At 39.7% G+C, this 21,708-nt stretch overlaps 1 protein-coding gene across 13 annotated transcripts in view; it reads right to left on the bottom strand.

The window, feature by feature from the left end:
- Atp11c (ATPase phospholipid transporting 11C (ATP11C blood group)) overlaps positions 1-21,488 on the bottom strand; it is a 176,446-nt gene extending 154,958 nt beyond the window's left edge. For 11 of the 13 annotated variants that reach the window (XM_087202110.1, XM_087202106.1, XM_087202105.1 and 8 more), the window contains exons 1-2: positions 21,281-21,450; positions 17,725-17,763 (exon numbers count right to left, since the gene is read on the bottom strand). In XM_087202110.1, coding sequence (XP_087058236.1) covers positions 17,725-17,763; positions 21,281-21,307 — 66 coding nt within the window. In that variant the 5' untranslated portion in view covers positions 21,308-21,450. Of the gene's footprint in view, positions 1-17,724; positions 17,764-21,280 lie in introns of all 13 variants that reach the window. The other 2 variants (XM_004862303.3, XM_013078680.3) reach the window with 1 other exon arrangement.
- Between the last annotated feature and the right edge of the window lie 220 nt (positions 21,489-21,708).

The raw sequence follows: 21,708 nt of genomic DNA, 5'->3' as shown, positions 1-21,708 counted from the left end.
GGAGGGAAGGAGAAAGGAAGGGACAAGAAAAAAAGTGAAAATAGAAGGAAAAAATAGAAACAAAGCTTCTGTACATAAGGAGGAGAGGAAGCTGGGGGGAATGGGATAAAATAAAATAAAATAATTTGGAAAGATGTTCTTTGGAACCTCCTCTCTATAAAAGTTTCTTAGGGGAACTTATTGACTTGTTTCCAAAGAGTACAGTATGAAAAGAGGAAAAATAGTATCTCTACAGTGGAGGACCCTGGCAAGCACTGCTGTAAAAAGGTGATTAAGGTCAATACCCACAGTGGTAAGTCATGCTGGTAATAAGTACTCCTGATATAATGTGACGATGAAAATGGCACTTCACCTCTCAGGTCTTCCTCCCCAAACTCAGTGACCCCAGTCTAATCATGAAAAGAAATCTGATCCCAATTGAGAAATAGTCTATAAAATGTCAATGCACTTCTCAAAGCTGCTAACCTCATCAAAATGAAGGAAAATTTGAGAAATTGTCACAGCCAAGAAGAACCTAAGAATCATGATGACAAAATGTAATGTGGTATGCTGGATGAAATTCTGAAACAGAAGGATGGCATTAAAGGTAATCTGAAGAAAACTAAATCGAGGATGGATTTTGTTTACAAATAATGTATCAATATTGGTTTATTTATTGTGACAAATGTACATTAGTAGCGCAAGATGTTGACAATACAAAAACTTGGGTGCAGGGAATATGGAAATTCTCATAACTATTTTTGTAACTTCTCTGTCAATCTAAAACTATTCTAAAGTTTAAAACATTTTTAAAATGTTTTCTTGGTTATCACTCTTCCCCATTCAAATCTTGTGTTTTTAGCCAAGCGTCAGAAAGGGAATCAATATGCTTTGGACACCAGTTATACAAGAAAAAACCCTGCAATTATTTTTCTTTGGGTCACCTAATAGTATCTAGGTGGAAATGGTTTTGTCAAAATAGTGCCCTTGAGTCAAATATGAAGGAAATTTAGTCAATGGCAAAATCAGGGATGAGTGGCCTTTAACTATGCAGTCAATCCATCAGCAGTGACAAGCCTGATGGTGCACCACAGCCCAGGTGTCTGAACACAGAAAAGAATATGCACATGAAAACCTTGCTATTGCTCCATAGTGCCTTAGATATAAAATCAGAAATTACAACCACCTAAGCTTTAACAAATAATTATTTTTATCCTTATATAACAGAAATTTTTTTTAATTTAAAATTGAAACCTCCAACCATTACTATGGAATCATAGGCATTATTAGTTTTACAATCACTCCCTGGATTTGAAAAGCACTAGATAAAAAGTTAGAATTCAGAAAGAAGGAGGGTTGGGAAATATTTCTTTTTAAAGCCCAGGTTTGAAGTGACCAGGTAGACTCTGTTTATACATCAGATCAAATCTGAAGACATAAATTGATAAAATGGAGGGCAGAGGTAAGTTCATTGCCTACTGTTGGCCAGAAACAATGTACTTAACTTTGTAAGTAGGTATAAATTGTACTTCATATTTTACATAGCCAGTGTTATGAAGCAGAATGTTTATGCCCCCCCCCCAAATTATGTTGAAAGAATGCCCCCAAGGGAGTGAGGTCTTTTCGAAGTCTTTACATTATTAAAGTAGAACCCTCATGAATGGGATTAGTACCCTCATAAGAGGCCAGTTTTTTATCCCCTTCTCTCTGCTCCCTGCCATGTGAGGACACAACCAGAAGATAGAATCTGCATACCAGGAAGGGTGCCCTCAGCAGACTCCAGATCTGCTAGAACTTTGATCTTGGGCTTCCCAGTCTCTACAATAGACAGCAGTAAATTGCTGTTATTTAAGCCATTGAATCTGTGGTATCCTGTCACAACAGCTCAAACTAAGGCAGTCAGCCTTCAGCTAATACTTTATAGAACACTAGTTCTCACATATTATGCATCATCATCACCTGGAGAGTTTTTCAGAACACACATTAACAGGCCCTACTCCCCGTTTCTGATACAAGTAGGTTTGAATCAGAGGCCTGAGAAATGTATTTGTAACAGTTGATGGTGATATTCTCTTTCTTGTCTTTTGTAAGCATTCCAACATTTAAAAAAAAAAACAACTTTTGATCAAATATAAGAATCTAAGTAAAACCCAAAACCAAATTTACACACTTTGGGAAGTTTCTGCTCTTCTTCTTTTGCAACAAATACTTTCTGGGCTTTTATTCCAGTGTCCAGCAGTGTACTAGACACTGGGAAAATAGTGAATAAATAAGATCTTGGTCTTGAGGGGGAAAGGGGGCAGCCAAGAACTGATCCCATGATTCATTATTAATTACAACGGAAGAACTACGTGAACACAAGTTGCTATGAGCACTCGTGACACTGGCTGGTCTGACTTCAATTGGGGTCAGAGAAGGATTCTTTAAAGAAGTGGTGCTTGCTCATAGTTCTGAAAACTAGAAATGGGTCATAAATGTTCCATAGGCAAGCAGGGCCTAGTAAGCAAAGTACGGATGGAAGGCAAAGTAAGGGGTCTGATTCTTACTCTAACAGTGAAGGGAGCCACTAGGGATTCTTGCCATAATTTAATAATGGATGTTTTAAGAAGAATCCACCTGGTTGCTCTGTAGAGATGGATTAAGAGGGATCCAAAAAGTATTCAGTACACAATCTTTGAAATTTGGTAAGAGGTTGGGTAAGATGGAGTGAAGAAGAGGAGAAAAGATTCAAGGCTAACTATCATGCTTCTATAAAATGCTGGATGTGATTAGCGGTGCATTCCCAGTCTGACTTGAATTTTTCCCTATGGCAGTAATGGCAAACCTTTTAGAGATGCGTGCCTGAACTGCAACCCAAAACTCACTTATTTATCACAAAGTGCCAACACTGACATTAAACCTGAATACTGAGGTTTTAATTTAGAAAAAACAACTCATACCTCAACATCTTTTGGCTTAAAAACAAGTAACACACATGCCATAGGTTTATCACCACTCTCCTACGGAATAGCATGAGACCTAAAATAAAAGGATTTTAGTTGAGCCCAGGAAAAGACTACGCTTACAAAAATTCTTAAACAGTAGAATGACAGATTAAATCCTTCCCTTTTCCAAGAATGGAAAATTCCTTTTGAGAGCATTGTGCATTGAGTTTAAAGTTAATCTTACTGGCTTCTTTCAAAATCATGGAAGCAAGTACTACCAAACAGGGTTACTCATCTCTTTCCACTGTCTCTGTACTTCAGAGGCACCTTATCTTTAGCTTTCTAATGGCGCTATCACTTTCTGTCTTGTATTTTCATCATATATCTAATGTATCTTACCTCTCTAAACTTTAAATTCTCTAATGAAATATAATGATTACTACAAAACTAAGAAAATAAAAGACAATCTATGTACTCCAACCTAGGGAAATGGGAGACAAAAAGGGCATTAGGGACAAAGGGTAGAAATCTATTTTATTGTGCCCCATTCAATAAGTGAGTTGTCCTTAAAAAATGAATGCAGAAGGACACTAAAATGTATTTGAAGCAGTACTCAAATATTAATTAAATAGGACAGTAAACAGTTATAAAGTACTACCTTCTATAATTGGAAGGATCACTAAGCAAGATGTAGATAATCAAGGGGAAACATAAAAATATTTCCACTATTTTATATCATCATATCCTTAGAACTGCATTGACAATGACTGAAACTAACTAGAGTTCTATAGCAGACTCGGATCACAACTTCTATCTTTAGAAAAACATCTACCCACATCCAACATACCCCTAAAAACAAAGTATGTGCAAAGTCTGAACACTGTGTTGCAGAGGGATCACGAGGACCTAAGTTTATCGTTACACCAAAGAACCAAGACAAAAACTCTTCATGAAAACTCTTGTACAGATGCCTCAGTCTAGGTTCTAGCACTATAATTCATTCTTTCAATATTCATTGTTTAAAACCTTCTTGTATGGTTTGCTGTGAATGAAAGTGTAGCATAATAGTACCTTTCCACGAAACACTTTCAGATAAGGTCTTAGATTCAGTCTTGTTAAAACCAACCGTGTGTTCTGGTAGGCTTCATAACAAATCAGAATAGTATTTCTGGATCGTAAAACTTCATTCTGGGTTTTATCCCAACAACACCTTCTCAGTGAGGCCTTCTTTTGTCACCTTGTAAAAAACTGCAACCCCAACCTGAGACGTTTCCTATCTTCCTTTATATTACCTGTTTAATATCCTTTTTATCACTCGTCACTAGTAATATCACAGAATAATACAATTATTTATCCTGTTTATTGTCTGACTCCCTGAATACTTCTTGTCCTCTCAAATCTGTTCTCCATTCTTCCAGAGCACCTGGCCTTCCAATCTACATTTCCCTGTCCCTTTTGTGGCCAGGGAGTCATTTCACTATGATTTTTCCCAATGGCATTTGTACAACAGTGATGTGTGAAATTTCCTGATCACCTTCCTAAAGGACTTTGCCCTAGACTCTTTTTGTTGGCTATGACTTGACAACCAAATGCCAAGAATGGCAGAACTGACCTACTTAGCCTGCAATGCTGGATGGCTTCATAAAATATGTAGAGGTTGCCCACTAGCCCTGGGCCAGAGAAACAAACACCTACATTTTTCTGGCCACTATATTTTGGAAGTCTTTGTTTTATCAGTTTACCTTTTAATCTAACATCTTTTCCCACATTAGAACGTAAGGGAAAGGAGGACAGAGATTTCTGTCTGTTTTGCTCACCAATGTATCCCTACCAAGTAGAATAGTACCTGGAACACAGTGGGGAACTCAATAAGTATATGAATTCTCTAAACAGACAACTTTGTTATCAGTGCCCTCTACATCAACAAATCACCTTCACAACTTTAAGAAACTAAATTTTCAAGATCCAAATTATTCCTGTGACAGTGTTCCAGAAGTTGCTCTGTCCCATCGTCCTCCACCAGCCTTTGGGTCTCTCCCAATGTGTGTGGCTCTTGTCCAACTTAAAGTCCTTGTGGAAGCTTGTTACAATATCTATTCCCAACTTCCTTTGCAGAACTAACCCCTCATTCCTTCAGTTAGCTGCCTACATGTTATCTCATCAGACAGAATTTTTCCACCCACCCTATCAAAAAGCATCCTATTTCTGCCATTATCTCTGTAGCCTAGTCATTTCACTTATAACATTTATGAATACGAGGAATTGTTTTATTTGCATTTTTAAATTGTAAATTAGTTTACAAAGTCCACAAGGGACATAACCTACTTTTGTTTTTATTCACCACTCAGACCCCTTTGCCTAGCACAATGCCTGCCTCGTCATAAAAAAAGCCAATAAAGAAGTGCTATAGTTAGGATCTAGAATGTTCCCCGAAAGGACCATGTGTTAAAGGCTTGGTCCTCAGCTTGGTGTTATTGGGGAAGTGGTAGAAACCTTTAGGAGGTGTGGCCTAGTGGGAGGTCAAGTTACTGAAAGTGTGACAATGAAGGGGACTCTGGGACTTTTTCCTCCTCCTCCTCTCTTCTACTTTGTGGCCTTGAGGTGAGAGGATTTTCTCTGTAATATGATCCTGCCATGACATGCTGCCTCACTATGGACCCAAAACTACAAAATCATGAACTGCGACCTCTAAATCAAAGCTAAAGTAAAGCTTTTTTCTTTATAAGCCAATCATCTCAGGTACCTGTTATAGGGGCAGAATGCTGATTCCCATCAAGGGTGAATGAATGAACTGTATTAAGAAGCTGGATGTTTGTATCTCGGTATTTGGGGGCTCACATAAATAAGCCTGAGCTACACAGTGAGTTCAAAGACAGCCTGGACATAGCGAGACCCTGTCTGAAAAATAGAACTCAAATATAGGTCACCTAGGAGCCCTTGCAATTTGCAGATGAGGAAACTGAGAACATAGGTTAAAGAGCTGAGCCTGAAATTCCATATTTCCAAACTCCCATTCATTAAATAATCGTGGGCAAGCCACCTACCTTCCTGCTTCCCTGTCCTCAGCTGTAATGAAGAGCTTGGACTACTAAATGGGCTCTAACATCTGCTGCCAGGTTTTGGACCCACTGAACCTTACAGACCATCTAGCAACTCAAGCCTTCATTTTACAGACGGAGAGATTGGCAAAGTAGAGTTATTTACGATAGGATCATCCATTCCTGATTTGTTAACATTTTCCATGTGTTCATTCATCTTCTCATGAACCTAGCATAGAAGTAGGATAGTTAATTTTATGTGTCAACTTGACAGGGCCGTGAAGTGTACAGATATCTGGCCAAGGATTATCAGAGATGGGTCTATGAGGGTGTTTCACATGAGTGGGCCTCATATCATCAGTTAAAGTCTTGACAGACCTTCCCTAGAGTAAGGGTGAACTCCTGCCTGACCACGGCCTTCAAGGTGGGAAACTGGTTTTTCCTGCCTTTACAACTGAACTGCAACAGTGGCTTTTCCTGGGCCTTGAGCTGACTAGCCTTCTGACTGGAACTTACACTATCAGCTCTCATGTGTCTCCAGCTTGCCAATTGCAAATGTTGGATTTTGTCAGCCTGCAAAATTCTATGAATCAATTTCTCATAACACAGCTTCTTATACTATATATGTATACACCATACTGGTTCTATTTCTCTGGGGAATCCTAATGCAATAGGCAAAGGTGTATAACAAACAAATGTTTATAAAGTACCTAAAATAGTTCCTGGAATTTACCTTTCTATTTTTTGCTGTTATAATAATGGTAAGGAAGCAAAGAAAGAAAACTTGCAACTAAAACAGTTGCACAAATTTGCAAGAAATCAATGGAACCATGGATCAAGGTCTGGCTGAAATAATCACTTCTGCACACAAACATCCTAACAGACGACAAGTGTTTACAGGGAAAGTAAAATGGAAGTAAAGTAAAACAAAGAAAAAGAAAAAGAAAGCTTATTTGGGGGCTGGGGGTATAGCTCAGTAGTAAACCACTTGTGTACTATGCACAAGGCCCTGGGTTCAATCCACAGCACTGGAAAACAAAAATCCTTTCAATTTTTAATGCATGTAACCTAAGATTATGTCCATCTGTGTATAATAAAGGCTTAAATGAGGTAATGCTATCATTTTCTGATTATCTAATCCCCCTTAAAATAATAAGCTCACAAAAGAAAACATTAAACATATTCACACTTCAATAATGCTGTATTTTTATTTTAAAAATTTTAAAAATATCTGCAAAATACCTAGCCAAAAAAACGTACAAAAAGAACTTAAGGGCTGGGGATATAGCTCAGTGGTAGAGCACTTGTGTAACATGCATGAGGCCTCAGGTTCAATCCCCAGTACCACAGAAAATAAATGAAAAAAATATTTAAGTACTAGTCATTCCAATTGGTATTTATAGTGAAGTGAGTACTTTGAAGACTATAATATCAAATTGCTCCAAAAAGTATTGTAAATGTGTGTATAACCAGGTGATGCTTATAAATATAAAATATTATTCATTAACTAGATCAAAGAATATTAAATACCTAAAATCATAATGAAAGAAATAAGATATATGTATTACAAAACACAGCATGTAAGCCTTGAAGAAATGGCTTCTTCTAAAGTATGAGTAAAGATTTTTTAAATACAAAACAACAGTAATATCTATAGACTGAACAATGTGTGATCTATGAGTCAAGCTCTACAAGTATACGGTTATAAATGGTAGCTAAGATTAGAAATATAAACAGGAATCCCATTTAATTCATTTAGCAAACATTTATTGAATACTATACATATCAGGCATTGAGGCATTAGAAATATACAACAATAAGCAAAACAGTCACAGTTCTTACCTTCAAGGAGCTTTCTAGGCAGAAGGAAGCTAGATATCAAATAAATGTAAAGTCAATTATAAAAATATTAAGGAAAGTTCATAATGATATGAAAAGGTAGGATTGGGAATTGTCTGAGGGAAGGATAAGGGACAGCTTCCTTGGGGAAGTGATTAACCTGAGTTCTAAGAAATGAGTAAGATTTGAGGCAACTGACTGCAGCAAAGAACAGGCAAGAGGAACGATATTCACAAAGGTTGATATACACAAAAGTAGAACGCAAAAAATGAGAGAGATCTTTTCCAAAAACAGAAAAATCCATCATAAAATCCATATGGAACCTCAAAGGACCCCAAATAACCAAAATCATCTGAAAAAGAACATCTGAGGTTCTCATACTTCCTGGTTTTAAAACATATTACAAAATAGTATGTAAGCAAAGTTACCAAAAACTATGTAGTACGGACACAAAGAGACATATGAACCAACAGAATAAAACAGAGAACCCAGAAATAAACCCTCACATTTATGGTCACTTGATCTTCAAGGATGCCAAGACCACTCAATGAGAAAAGGAGTCTTTTCAAACTCACGGTCTTGGGAAAACTGGATAGCCACATTCAGAAGAATTAAGCTGGATCCTTACCTTACACCATATACAAACATTAACTCAAAATAGATTAAGACCTAAAACTATAAAACTCCTAGAAGAAAACACAGGGAAAGAGCTGGTGGTGTAGCCCAGCAGTAGAGGACATGCTTAGTATGCTCAAGGCCCTGGGCTTCAATCCCCACCACCAAAAGAAAAACAAAACATGAGGGAAATCTTCAGGATATTTGGATTTGACAATGACGCCATGGACATGACACTAAAAGCAGAAAACAGCAGCAAAAACAGATAAATGGGACTACATCAAACTTCACTACTTCAGCTCTTCAAAGGAAACCATCAACAGAGTACAAGGGCACCCTACCAAACATATGAAAATATCTGCTAATATTATCCAGAATATATAAAGAATCCTATAACTGAGTAAGAAGAAAAACTTTTTTTAAATGGGCAAAGGGTCTGAGTAGGCATTTCTCAAAAGATGATACACATATAGCCAACAAGCATTGGAAATAATGTTCAACATCACTAATTACCAGGAAAATGCAAATCAAAACCACGTTAAGTTACCACCTCAGAGCCATTAAAGTAGCTACCATAAAAAATAATAATCATGAAAAGTGTTAGCAAGGATGTGTAGAAATTAGGACCCTTGGTAGGAATGTAAAACGGTGTCAGTGATGTGCAAAACAAAATGCAGGTTCTTTAAAAATTAAAGATAGAAGTACTATATGATCCAGAAGTCCTAGTTTTGAATCTAAGAGGTATGACTGAAAACTTCAGTGAATGTTTAAATTTTAAGAAATTTACTAGTAAAAGACACGCTGCCATTAACCCCCCTCAAAATCCCCAATCCTTGCTTCAAACACACTTATCTCATCATTCTTGCCACTTTGTGAAGCAGTTCTAGAAGTCCTCTTTCATGAGTGTCTTTAGTTGCACTGCCTCAATGTCCTGAACCAATTCAAAACATTTATCTTTCAGGGTCATTTTGACTTCAGAAAGTCTTACAGTGCCAAATCTGGTGAATAAGGTGGATGAGGATACAGCTTAATGTTTTCACGAGACTGGATTTCCACTGTATGGCACTTAGAAACAGTGTCCACTGTATTTTTTTAATGATATCTCATAAAGGCACTCATGAAAGAGAACTACCAGAACTGTATCAGAAAGTGGTAAGATGGATAGCTTAAGTGTTTGAAGTGAAGGGAAGTATTTTGAGGGGAGAAATGTCTTTTACTATAATAATTTTTTAATGTAAACATTCATCGTACATTTTGATCACCCCTTGTGTATGCAAAAGAATAAAAAGCAAGCTCTTAAAGAAATATCTGCACACCCTCTTAACAATAGCCAAGAGGTGGAAGCAATACAAATGGCCATCCAAAGATATATGGATAAACAAAATCTGCCATATGCATAGAATAGAATATTTTCTTAAAAAGAAACCTGTCACATACTGTAACATGGATGAACCTGGAAAAGATTATGCTAAGTAAAATAAACCAGTTACAGGACAAATACTGCATGATTTTACTTTGGGGAGTAAATAGTCAAGTTCATAAAAACAGAAAATAGAATGGCAGCTACCAGGGGCTAAGAAGAAGGGCAAATGGGAAATTGTTTAATGGGTATATAGTTTCAGGTTTAAAGATGAAAAAAATTCTCTCTGTTGCACACAGTGAATATACTTGGTATTACTGAACACTTTAAAAAAGGTTAGATGGTAAAAGATATTTTATGTGCTCTTTTTACCACAATTAAAAATAAATATTATTTAAGGGAGGATAAGCTGTGAAAAGCAGACTGGCAGTTCCTAGAAAGGTTAAATATATCATTACAGAATGACCCAAAATTCCATTCCTATGCACTTACTCACGAGGAACAAAGACATATGTCACATAAAAATGTATACAAAAGTGTTCAAAGCAGCATTATTCATAATAGAAAAGAAGTGCAAATATCTTGAATGTCTACTAGCAGATGAATGGATAAGCAAAATGTGGTATATCCATATAATGGAATAATACTCAGCCATGAAAGAATGAAGTACTGATAGATGCTACAAGGATGAGCCTTGAAAACATGATAAATGAAAGCAGTCACAAAGGAGCACAGATAATATGATTTCGTTCACACAAAATGTCCAGAATAGGCAAATCTAGAGATAACAAAGTAGACTTATGTATACCGGGGCAACAGTGAGGAGAGGGTTGGGACCAACATCTGATAGGTAGAGAGTTTCTTTTGAAAATGGTGATGGAAGTATATCAGAATTAGATAGTTGCAATGACTGCACAACATACTAAAAACTACTTGAGTGAGTAACTTAAAATGGTGATTTTTGTCTCAATTTTAAAAGCAAATTTGAAAAAAAAAGTGAGGAACAAGAGCAATGCTACCAGCAAAGTCTTTAGGCAGAGAACAGTGGAAAGTCACTGAAGGCCTTCAAAATGCATATGCATTTATAAAAGACCCCTGTAGTACTAAGTGGATGATGGAGGACACAGGAGTGGATGAGATCATCCCGTACCATGGTCCAGGTAAGCGACAGTAGCTGGGACTTCAATGGTGCGAGGGGTGCTATGAAAACAAGTAGACAGATTTGAGAGCACATGCAGATACAGAAATTATTGAATTTGCCGAGAGATTAGATGGGGATGGATGGCAAAGAGAGTATTCAGGGTAACTTAAGATTTGTAGTATGCACTACTAGGATGACTGGAGGAGGAACAATATGAAAGAGGAGAGACAATGAGGACTTGAACTAGAGTGGCAATTGTTATGATAAATTGGTATTGACTGGGTGTAGTGATGCATTAGTCATGAGGAATCAAGATGAAATTTATGTTCTGGTAAGTCAGAATCTTGTCAGGTCTGAATACGCATTAAGAGCCCTATTATCTTGTGATAGTGAAACAGAAGTGTTACGGTAAAGAATGTGCTTTGAAAAAAGTCTGAATCTCAACTTTTTCAATAAATGTCCCTCACAGTGGCACCACACCTGCCTCCCAAGCACAAGGTCCTGAGTTCGATCCCTGGCACCAAAAATAAATAAATAAATAAATAAATAAATAAATAAACAAACAAATGTCCGCCAGTACTTAAGAAAATAAACTACCTACCTGTGCCTGTGTAGTAACAGTTTCTGGATGTGTACACCCATCATTTAAAGCAGGGCAACTGAAGTAACCAGTAATGCAATATGAAGTCATGTCATGATTTATTACCCCACATGCTTATTTCATCCTGGTCTCCACCTTATTGTTCCAAATCAGAAGACTGAGCACACTGGTTCATGAGTTTCAAAAAAAGAACTTTTAAGGGAAGATATGTAGAGCTACTGTGGAGGCCTAAAGCCACCTGATGTCCATTGTTAGTACCCCTTTTTTAAACTCTTAAATTTTACTGCAGCAAACATAAGACATTGAACAGCAAGGATGCAATCTTTCTGCTGTTGTACAAACTAGATGGTTGTGTCCCTCTCAAATTCGTATGTTGAAATCCTACCCCCAAATATGATGATTTTAGGTGGAGGGGCCTCTAGAAGGTAATTAGGTAACACACAGCCCTCATGAATGGAATTAATGTAAGAGACCACAAAGAACTCTTGTCTCTTTCCGCTATGTGAGAATAGAAGAAGTTGGCCGTTACACAGAAAAAGGAAGGCCCTTAGACTTTCAGCCTTGAGAGCAAGAGAAATAAATTTCTGTTATTTATAAGCCGCCCAGTCTATGGCACTTTATTAGAAAGGTCTGAACTAATTTGGAGTTGTAACATACGCCCTCTAAATTGACTAGTTCCCCTACTCTGAGTACCATCAACAATAAACCTGCACCGCTGCTCAGGTAATTGCCTTCTCTTGTAATGAGTTTCCCTCCCTAAAATCTCATGAACTTCAGTCCAAGAAGTCCAAGGTTGCATGCTATCTCCTCTATAATCTTCTCCTCAACTACTGCAGCCAAAGTGCAAGTCAGTGTCTCCTTCTGAATGTGTACTGCACTGACAACCTACTGGGCTTACATGGAAACTGGTACTATGTATGTCTTCCCTCTTATGCCAAATTGCAAGAACAGGGCTGTACCATATACTCCTCTGTAGCACCTAGGAGGGCATGAATAATACTCAAAGAAAGCTTGTGACTGAATGTTTTCAAAAAGAAGCCTATGCTGGACATGGTGGTGCATGCCTGTAGTCCCAGGTACTTGCAAGGCTGGAGCAGGAGGATCATTTCAGGCCAGTTCAATCCCAGCCTGGGCCACATAGCAAGACCCTAACAAAAAGGGAGGGAGGGAGGGAGGGAGGGGAAAAAGACCAAGTAAATTGTGCAGTATACTATGTATCTCTTTTAATCCATATTACCATAAATTACATTAATTGTGAAGCTTACAGGACATACCCACTGCTTACACAACAGGTGTAGCTTACATAATCTGCTCTACCCAGCTGTTACTTATTTGTGACAGTTCCCTCCTGGTTTCTGCTCCCTGCTGATATGTAGGGATTACTGCATCTTCCAGTATGGTTTCTTTAATCATTCCTTGCCCAAATCACAAAGTAATTTGATAATTTTCCTTTCTAACAATAAAGACTGAAACAAGAATAACCAGGTATTTCTAGGGTTTTCTACGACTATAAAACATTAAAAAATACTTCTAAATATTGCCATAGAATCCATTTATTAGCCCAAGAATTTTATTTTTCTCTATTATGCTTTTTCCTTACTTCCAGTAAGCCCACTACATGGAATTGTGTCACCCGAAAGGATTTCTAGACTAGCTGACAATGAGCTAAGGCCTAACCATGTATAGAATACAATGAGGGAATGATGCAAATGAATAGAACAAGGAAGGGTGAGGGCCATACCAAAAGCCCGAAAGTCAGGGAAAAATGAAAATCCGAGAACTTGGTGATGCTCCAGAGAGGAAACCAGCAAGTGTTGACGCTAAACTGGCAGAAACATCAATACTTCCTGGCTCCCCCACTGGGTGCATCAGTTTACCACCACAGGCTGCTCTTCTCCTGCAAGTAACAGATAGTGAATGCTGTCAATAACATGAAAAGAAATGACCCCTAATCAAAAGCATAGCTGTGGGCAGTAATGAAAAAAAGGTGCGATTGTCAGAAGTATCAGACTGAATTCTGATTAGCTTAATGACCTTGAGCAAGTCGTTTCCCTTCAAAATCAGTATTTCTTAGAAATTTTGTATTAGGAAGTGTTACCATAGCAGACCTGAGATTGCTATTCTTAAAAAGGCCTGCTTGTAAGATTGGTCCTGGCATGATATCCGGGGCCTTGGATTTCAGGAGGATCCCTATCACCCTAATTGGTAAGAGCAGTTTGCTGTACCTAAATTGTTCTGTTTTGTTTTGTTTTTCTGGTGCCGGAGATCGAACTCAGGTCCTTGCGCTTGAGCAGCAGGCGGCGAAACCACTGAGCTGAATCCCCGGCCCCTAAATTGTTAGTACCAACAGTAATTATGCTGAATATCTGCTTTCCCTCTGGGAGAATGATATTTTGATATATACTGGGTATAGGGTGCCTAAGTGACCAGGTCCTAATAAAAACCTTGGGCACTGAATCAAAAATGAGTTTCGTTGGTAGATAACATTTTATACAAGTTGTCATAACTTGCTGAAGAAATTAAGTACATCCTGTGTGACTTCAGTGGGAGAAGACTGCTGGAAGCTTGGGCCCGGTTTCCTCCAGACTTTGTCCCATGCACCTTTTCCCTTTGTAGACTTTGCTTTGTAACCTTTCACTGTAATGACAATAAGAATACCTCTATGCAAAGTCCTGGGAGTTCTGCTAGCGAATCACTGAACTTGGAGGTGGTTTGGGTATAGTGTTGAATACTATAGCAAACATTTTTCCAACACTGGGAAGAAGATATTATTATGCCCATTCTGTAGATGAAGAAACTGAAGTAGAGAGAGGTGAACAAAGAGTGAGCCTAGAAAATAGTATTTCAGTGTTTACTATACGATATATGGATGTTCCTAAATTGTAGTGAGCCTACGATCACCTGTAATGCCCACTAAAAATGCAGTTTTCTGTAACCTATTAATCTAAGAATTAGATTCAGTAGGTTTGAGGCTAAGAAATCTCTTTATAATAAGCATTCAAGATGATTTGTATGCAAGTCATCCAAGGACCACATTTTGAAAAACATTTTGATGTATATGATCTATAGCACACAGTGCTCAATTTCTCAAGCTAAGTAGGAAATGGCAGAAGCAGGACTTACACTAGCCCTCTTTTTTTTTTTTGGTACCAGGGATCGAACTCGGGTCCCTGCGCTTGCAAAGCAGGCAGTAGAACCACTGAGCTAAATCCCCCGCCCTACCCTAGCCCTCTTAACAAGGTTGAGCATCATTTCATAACTCCTTCCAAATTCTTCACATTCTGCAGTTCCTCTGGTTCACTCTACCTTCTTGCTGCGAGTATCCATCAAGCTGACTGTGAATGGGTGTAAACAGAAGAAAGTATGGAACAATCCTAGCACTGGGTACTAAGTGTTAGCCTCAATCCAAATTATGTATGCTTACCACTGTAAATCAAATGATATAAAGCTCTTAGAGAGTTAACACTGCAGCTTTGGTTTTCAAAACAGACTTAATGTGCTGGTGGCAACAGAAAATATGTGTTATCAACTACACTTAACAAAAACAGGAATTTGCTTATAATTTCAGGTGACAAAGACAGTATATTGTAGTGTTTGATGAAAGGACTAGAAAGGGGGAGGGATTAAAGATCATCTTTAAAATTAGTGTAATATTTTATCCATTGAAAAGGACATGACAGTATTTCCAGTGCTACACACTTCTGTAGCCCAGTCTAAAATGTGGAAGCTTTTTGGTAGCTACTTATACTCAACTGATCATTTTTCACCTGTTATTACAGACCCAGCTTGGGCTATCAACTCAGTTCAAAACAAGTCAGCAAGTATTTACTGAACATGTACTGTTTAACTGATGGTGTGCTAGCTGTAAGATCATTATGAAGAACACACTTCCAAGGATACCTCGATGAAGAGGAAACAACTAGGAACATATTGCCACCTTGATGCTTTAAGACAACATATAATAGGGACCAGGGATTTAGCTTAGGGTCACTGTGCCTGCCTGGCAAGCACAAGGTCCTGAGTTCAATCCCCAGTACCAAAGGAAAAAAAAAGCCAACATATAATATAGGAGTATAACAAACAAATGATGGTATCTCCTTGAACAGGCTAGGCCTCACCAATCCTCCAATATTCTATTCAATTCAGGGCAAGAAATCAATGACAGTCTGTACTTCACAAATATAGACTAACCTTCTAAATCTGTATATACCTAGTCCAACATCATCTATAACCACATCTTCTATAATTAAAGAGTCAGCTGAACTAGCAATCCATCCATTCACTGCAGTAACTGAGGGGCTGCCTGCCAGTGTGCTGGCATAGGGCATCCCGCGCCCATATCTGCAGTGGGGAGCACTCATTCATCATTAAGCTGCAGTAGTGTTAACATATGCTGCAGCCATACTAATATGTTAGTTTTATGATCACTACTGATCTATACTTACACCAGGTCAAGAAGGTAAACATTAAGTGACCAAAAACTTGAGAACAGCATCCAATTCACTTGGGGAAGCCAGAACCTTCCTCCATGCAACCAGAAAAATTCCCCAAGCTCAAGAATTCTGGACATAAGGGGTTAATCTGTATTAAGCACTACAGATATATAGGAAATTCAATCACCTTGAAGAGAAAAACTGTGTCTTTATTTTATATACTATGCATTTACCTTCTTTGCTAGAACTGGTCAACCACATTGGACAAGCAGTCAACTTTGATTTTTTTTTTCCATCACTCAACAAACCAGTATTTGAATTCATATAACAGGTGAGTTTTTTGCATAGCCGGCAGACACAGTGAGGTTACTTGGGGTCGTTCTAGAGGCCACTGGTGACTCCGGCCAAGGGGCAGCACTAACAACTTGGGTAAGCTTCGGACAGCTGCATCAATATGGAAACAGCCAGCTTCAAATGCCCAAATCACAGCTTTGCTAAAAAGCCCATTAGAAACATGGGAAATGACCTGATGTAGAGGAACTCAAGAGAATCTACGAAAGGGCTGAAAACCTATTTTCACCTGTGTAAAGATTTACTTCAAGCTGTACAAGTTCATTCCTTACTAGGTTTCTGCCTTGCCCAAGGTCAGCCTAGCATCTATTTGGCAAACTGTAATTTGCCATGAATATGTCATATCAAAGGTGTCAAATGCAACAAACTCTTTACATCTGACATCCAAACAACCTGAAAATAATTGAAACTGTACAATCTATTTTTGGTAGAAAGACAAATGACAAGTATATAACAGTAACTTATTCATAAAAAATTAAATTTTGTGGTCTATCATAAATGTATTAGATACAGTGCAGTCACCATGCCCTCTAACACTATAACCATGTCTGTAATGCTCACCACATGTCCCCAGGACCTATTACAGTGCCCAACACATAGTATTTGCCCAGTGAATATTTGTTGAATGAAATAATCCTCTGTAAAAGTATAAAATGCCTGAATCACCTAAGAACAATTATACTATGGTCAGAACAGCTTCAGCATTAGATATATTCTAATACTTAGAAAACTGTTAATTAGTATAAGATATTCCCCAATTAACTAGAACTCCCCATTCTTCACTCTGGATAAGTTGTTTGCTAAAAACCACTGTTAAGGCCAGGGATTTAGCTCAGTGGTTCCACCGCCTACCTCACAAGCACAAGGTCCCGAGTTCGATCCCTGGTACCCCCCCAAAAAAACCCACTGTTAAAAGTAAAGGTTATTTATGTGACACATATAAAAGCTGTTCTTTGAAAAAATATTTATTCAACACCTACTAAGCAGCAGGCACTGTGCTAGGAGCTAAGGATGTACTGTGAACTGTCTCTCCACACAGTTGCTTTCATGCTAGGGCAGCCTTTCAAAATTGGGGTTCCTCCTCCAGCTGTGTAGGAAAGAAGTTAATGTATTACATACAATGTGTGAGGTAGGACAATAGGGCTTAATGCTCATCCAGATAAGCAAGACTGATTGAGGAAGCCATATGAGTTAAAAGGCAATTATAATGCAATATAATAGAAAGACTGCTTTAAATAGTTCAACTGTTAGATCTACAGGTGTATGAACTACCTGCTAGGAGCCAAGGCACGGATCATTTTGTTAAGACTTGTGTAAAGGCAAAAGTACTCCAAGACATACATGCAGATGTATTTCTAAACATGAAATAAAATCAGTACTTTCCACACTCAGTACTGTCAGGCCAAAGTTATTAGGGAAATGAAACAAAAAAAGTTTAATTACCCTGATAATTGAACAAGGAAACCAAAAACCCGCCTGCTTCTGAAAAAAAAAAACAACAATTACCTCAATTATTTTGTTAATTGCTTCCATACATTGTTTTATTAGATTAGCCCTGCCTTGGACTCAGAATAATAAATAGCTCTCTGTTTTATGAATTCTTATTTTGTATTTTTAGTCTTATTTTAGATCTTCATTCTTCCTTATACAGTCTAATTTCTTTCCAGTCTCTTTGGTAAGACATTTCCTGTGTGACATTATTACTATATGGTACACGCTTTATGGAACCCAAGCAATCTGAGACCTACTAGAATCAGAGATATAAATTCACTCCAGTTTTTGACATTCACAATATGCTTTCATTATCAATGATCTAGAAATTCACACCTGTTAAATAACACTCTCTGACAAGCTAAACTCACAATATCAATTTGGCCAAGCCCCCTAGTTTATTTTATCAAGAAACATATATATACATTTTTTTTGAGACAAGGTGTCTCACTATATAGTTCAGGCTGGCCCAAATGCTTGGTGATCCTACCTCAGCCTCCTGAGTGCTGGGATTACAGGCATGCGCCACCATGCCCAGCCTTAAGAAATATTTTATTTGAATCTTTATCATGAAATAATTTAACAAGCCAAAAAGAAGTGGGAGAAGGGGGCATTCTTGTTAGATTATCAAAAAAACTTTGAAACCATGAAAATGCTACTATAATCACTAGGAACTTTTTTTTTTACAAATCCAAGAAAACAGGGTAACGTGATCCTTCAAAGTTGCTATTATTTATTTGTTATTTATGAAGATGTTGACTAGAAACAGGCAGTGCTTCTATTGCACTCAAAGACATACAACTCTTAAATCAATTGTTTAAGACACCCCCTACATGCCTAAATCCTAAAATGCTACGTTTCTATTTCAAAACTGTCAAAAGAGGAGTTATAATCCATCACAAAGGAAAGACCACAATTATTAATGGCAAGGATGTCAAGGCCATGTCTTTAAAAGCCACAATTAATCACTGCTTCTTTTAGCTTAAAAATATAGAACCTGAGGAAATAAACAGCATTTTTAAACGACTCGGCAAACATAAGTGAACTATAGAAAATGATGTGATTCCTAAGAGACTTACTTCCCATGTTGGGTTTAAAATGTAATGAAAGCCCTCTTCATACACGTAGTCCTCTAGTTTTCCATGTCCAACAACTATAATCAACACTACTGTAATTTCTTTAACATTCAAAGCCAATTTCGGACAAGTATAGGTCTGCCAAAACAACACAAATGTTTTTGAAAGGAATATCTCTAAAATATTAAAACCACAAGGACAGCACGCTACCTGGACTACATCTGTCTTGCTATGCAAGTCTGTATCCCACCTACATCTTTAATTTTAGCCTCCTAGTGAATTAAATTGGGAATGCCCCTCAAAGAATCTGTGCCAGGCAAAAGATAAGAACAGCCTGTGGTTTACTGATCTAAGGGATCTAAATTTTGCCTCAAAAATTTTCCTCAAAATTTTAAAGCCATTTTTTAGCAATGAGAATTTGATATTTTTTTTTTTGCATTCAGTCCAATGGTTTGCAGCTGAATTCTCTGCCCTAGGCCTAAGGCTTAGATAGGTTTCCTAAGAACCTTCCAGCACACTGTACTAGTACAAATCCCTAGGACTTACCGTAGTCATGTTTGAGCAGGAAAATGCAAGCAGTTGGACATCCCAGCTGAAACAATGAGGGCAAAGTGCCTTTCAGCGTGAGCAAAAGTGATCCTCTGCAGAGATGTTGCTTGGGAATGCAAAGGATTAGCCTCAAACCCGAGGGCTGGCACCTCAACAACTGCTGCAAATTCTACTGCATGCCTAGCTTCCTGGGCCAGCACTGCTTAATTACTACACTAACACAATGCAGATCACTCAGCAAAAGAGAACCAAAGGGGGCTTTCAGACCCATAGTTGGGTTGTTCAGTTTCAAGTGTTCGAATTTTTTTTTAAAAATGGGATTTCTTTAAGACAATCCAGAGCCCAGTTGTTTTCCAACATGAGTGCCAGGTGAAAAGATTATCCTTTTCCTAAATATTACAATTAGCTCTTCTTGTCACCTCTTTGTCACCCTGAAACAACACTTGGAGATCACAAGAACCTAATGTGAAACAGAATTATGAAGTATGAATGCTCTTTTACAGTTTGAAGCTAAATGTAAAGAAACAAATTTTAGTCACTTGCATTAGCCAAGTGTCCGACACAAGCCATTTCCTATGGATGTCACGATTTTTGATAGGTATAACCTCTTACTGCTCTGTGCCACAGGTAATAATCTGCTCCGGTTTCACACTGCGTGTTTTTGAGTGAGGTGAACATTCTCAGAAAAACACTAACACAGCATTATTGTGATGGTAATTAATATCCTACGAAGGCATGCACAACTATTATTTTTGGCCAGGGTACATTCGTGAAAGTTTCAAATGCAGAAAAAATGAGAGCAAATTCATCCGACCCATGAAAAATTTGTTAGCAAAGCTATGATTAGGAATAACTGAATGAAAAGAACCAAATCGACAAGTTCTCCAACGAATACGAAGGGCGATGGGGGAAGCGCTCAGCATTCAACCTTTTTAACCACAGAAAAATCAAAATTTGAGATGAACCCTTTCACTTCGTTGGCAGAAATAAAACCTATTCCCGCCACCTCCTCTGGAAATTAAGGAAGTTGCTACAAATAGCATAGAAGTAAATGGCTCCTACTTTGCTTCATTCTTAACGTATCCAATAGGAATAAACAGGTTACTCTAAAAAGTCAGTAGCCAGAAATCGCTTCTAGGGTAACCTCCCGCGGAAATGCAATTCCCTTTTCGGGGGACTTGCAAGAGAGGAGACGTGGCCGGAGGAACCCAGCCGCACCCTGCCTTCCTCCTTGGGTTCGACGTCTGGGGCGATCGGTCCTCTGCTAGGCTTCAAGCCCCGCGCCCAGCAGCGCCGGTGCAGCCTCCCCGAGGCTCCGCATCTCCCAGCCCACCCGGACCCTCGCCTTGGCCGTAACCAGACTAACGGTGGCTTCGCAGGCTGGCTTTCCAAAGTTTGCCGGGCCCCGGGTCGGCGGCAGCCACCCCCCCCCCCCAGCCCGCCGGACCGAGCCCTGGGCGACGCGGCGTCCTGCTCTAGCTTCGGGCTCCTTCGGTCCCAAGCTCTTCTCTCAGGCCACCGTGACAGGTCTAGCGCAGGTTTACCTCCCTGTGCTCGCGGCAGAGGAAACAAAAGAAAGCTCCCTCCCTGATAATAAAACGCCATCTTCGTCTAATTGGCAAACTGAGGGGCCCCCGGGGCGGTCCCCTCGAGAGTCCCCCGAGATCCAGCTCGCCGGGGGCCCTGGCTGAGGCGGAGTTGGCGGCAGCCCGGGGCAAGGGCCCTGGGGCGGGGGTGGGACACTCAGAGCGCCCTACCTGCCTTCCCACCCCGGCTGCCAGGGGACCGCGTCTCGGAGAAAATGAAGGGGGGTGGCGAAGGATCTGTCGCGAGGGAGCCGCGAAGGGGCCGGCGGCTCGTGGAGCCGGGGCGAATATACTTACAAAGCGATTCAAGCTCCGGCGGAACATCGCGTCGAAGGCTGCCGGCCGCGGAGCTGGGCTCTGCCGGGCTGTCCGGGAAGGCGCCGTCCACAAAACACACTGCGGCGTGGGCCGGCGGCGCACAGCGGACAGCTAGGCGCGCTGCCCACCACCAGCCCCCCGCCGGCCGGCCGCCCGCCTGCCGCCTGCCGCCCGCCTGCCTCTCCGCGCTCCCCGCCCCCCAGCCGCACGCGCCCTGGCGCCCGGGCCCCCACCCGGCCCCGCCCCGCCCGCAGCCCGCCCCCAGCCCCGCCCGTCCGGCCCGGGGCGGCGGCCCCGTCGCTCCCCCTTATCTGGCCCGCGCACAGGCGGCCGGGGGCGCGGGGGAAGGAGGGCGGTGGAGCGCTAGGCTCCGCCCGCGAGGAGGGGGTGCCCCGAGCTCTCCGCCC

Source organism: Heterocephalus glaber, unplaced genomic scaffold (assembly GCF_053883595.1).
Source record: "Heterocephalus glaber isolate CG9 unplaced genomic scaffold, H.glaber_assembly_v1.0 deba00001764, whole genome shotgun sequence".
NCBI classification, from domain to species: domain Eukaryota; kingdom Metazoa; phylum Chordata; class Mammalia; order Rodentia; family Bathyergidae; genus Heterocephalus; species Heterocephalus glaber.
The sequence above is the reverse complement of the archived record's forward strand: the minus strand, read 5'-3'. Positions and strand labels throughout refer to the sequence as shown.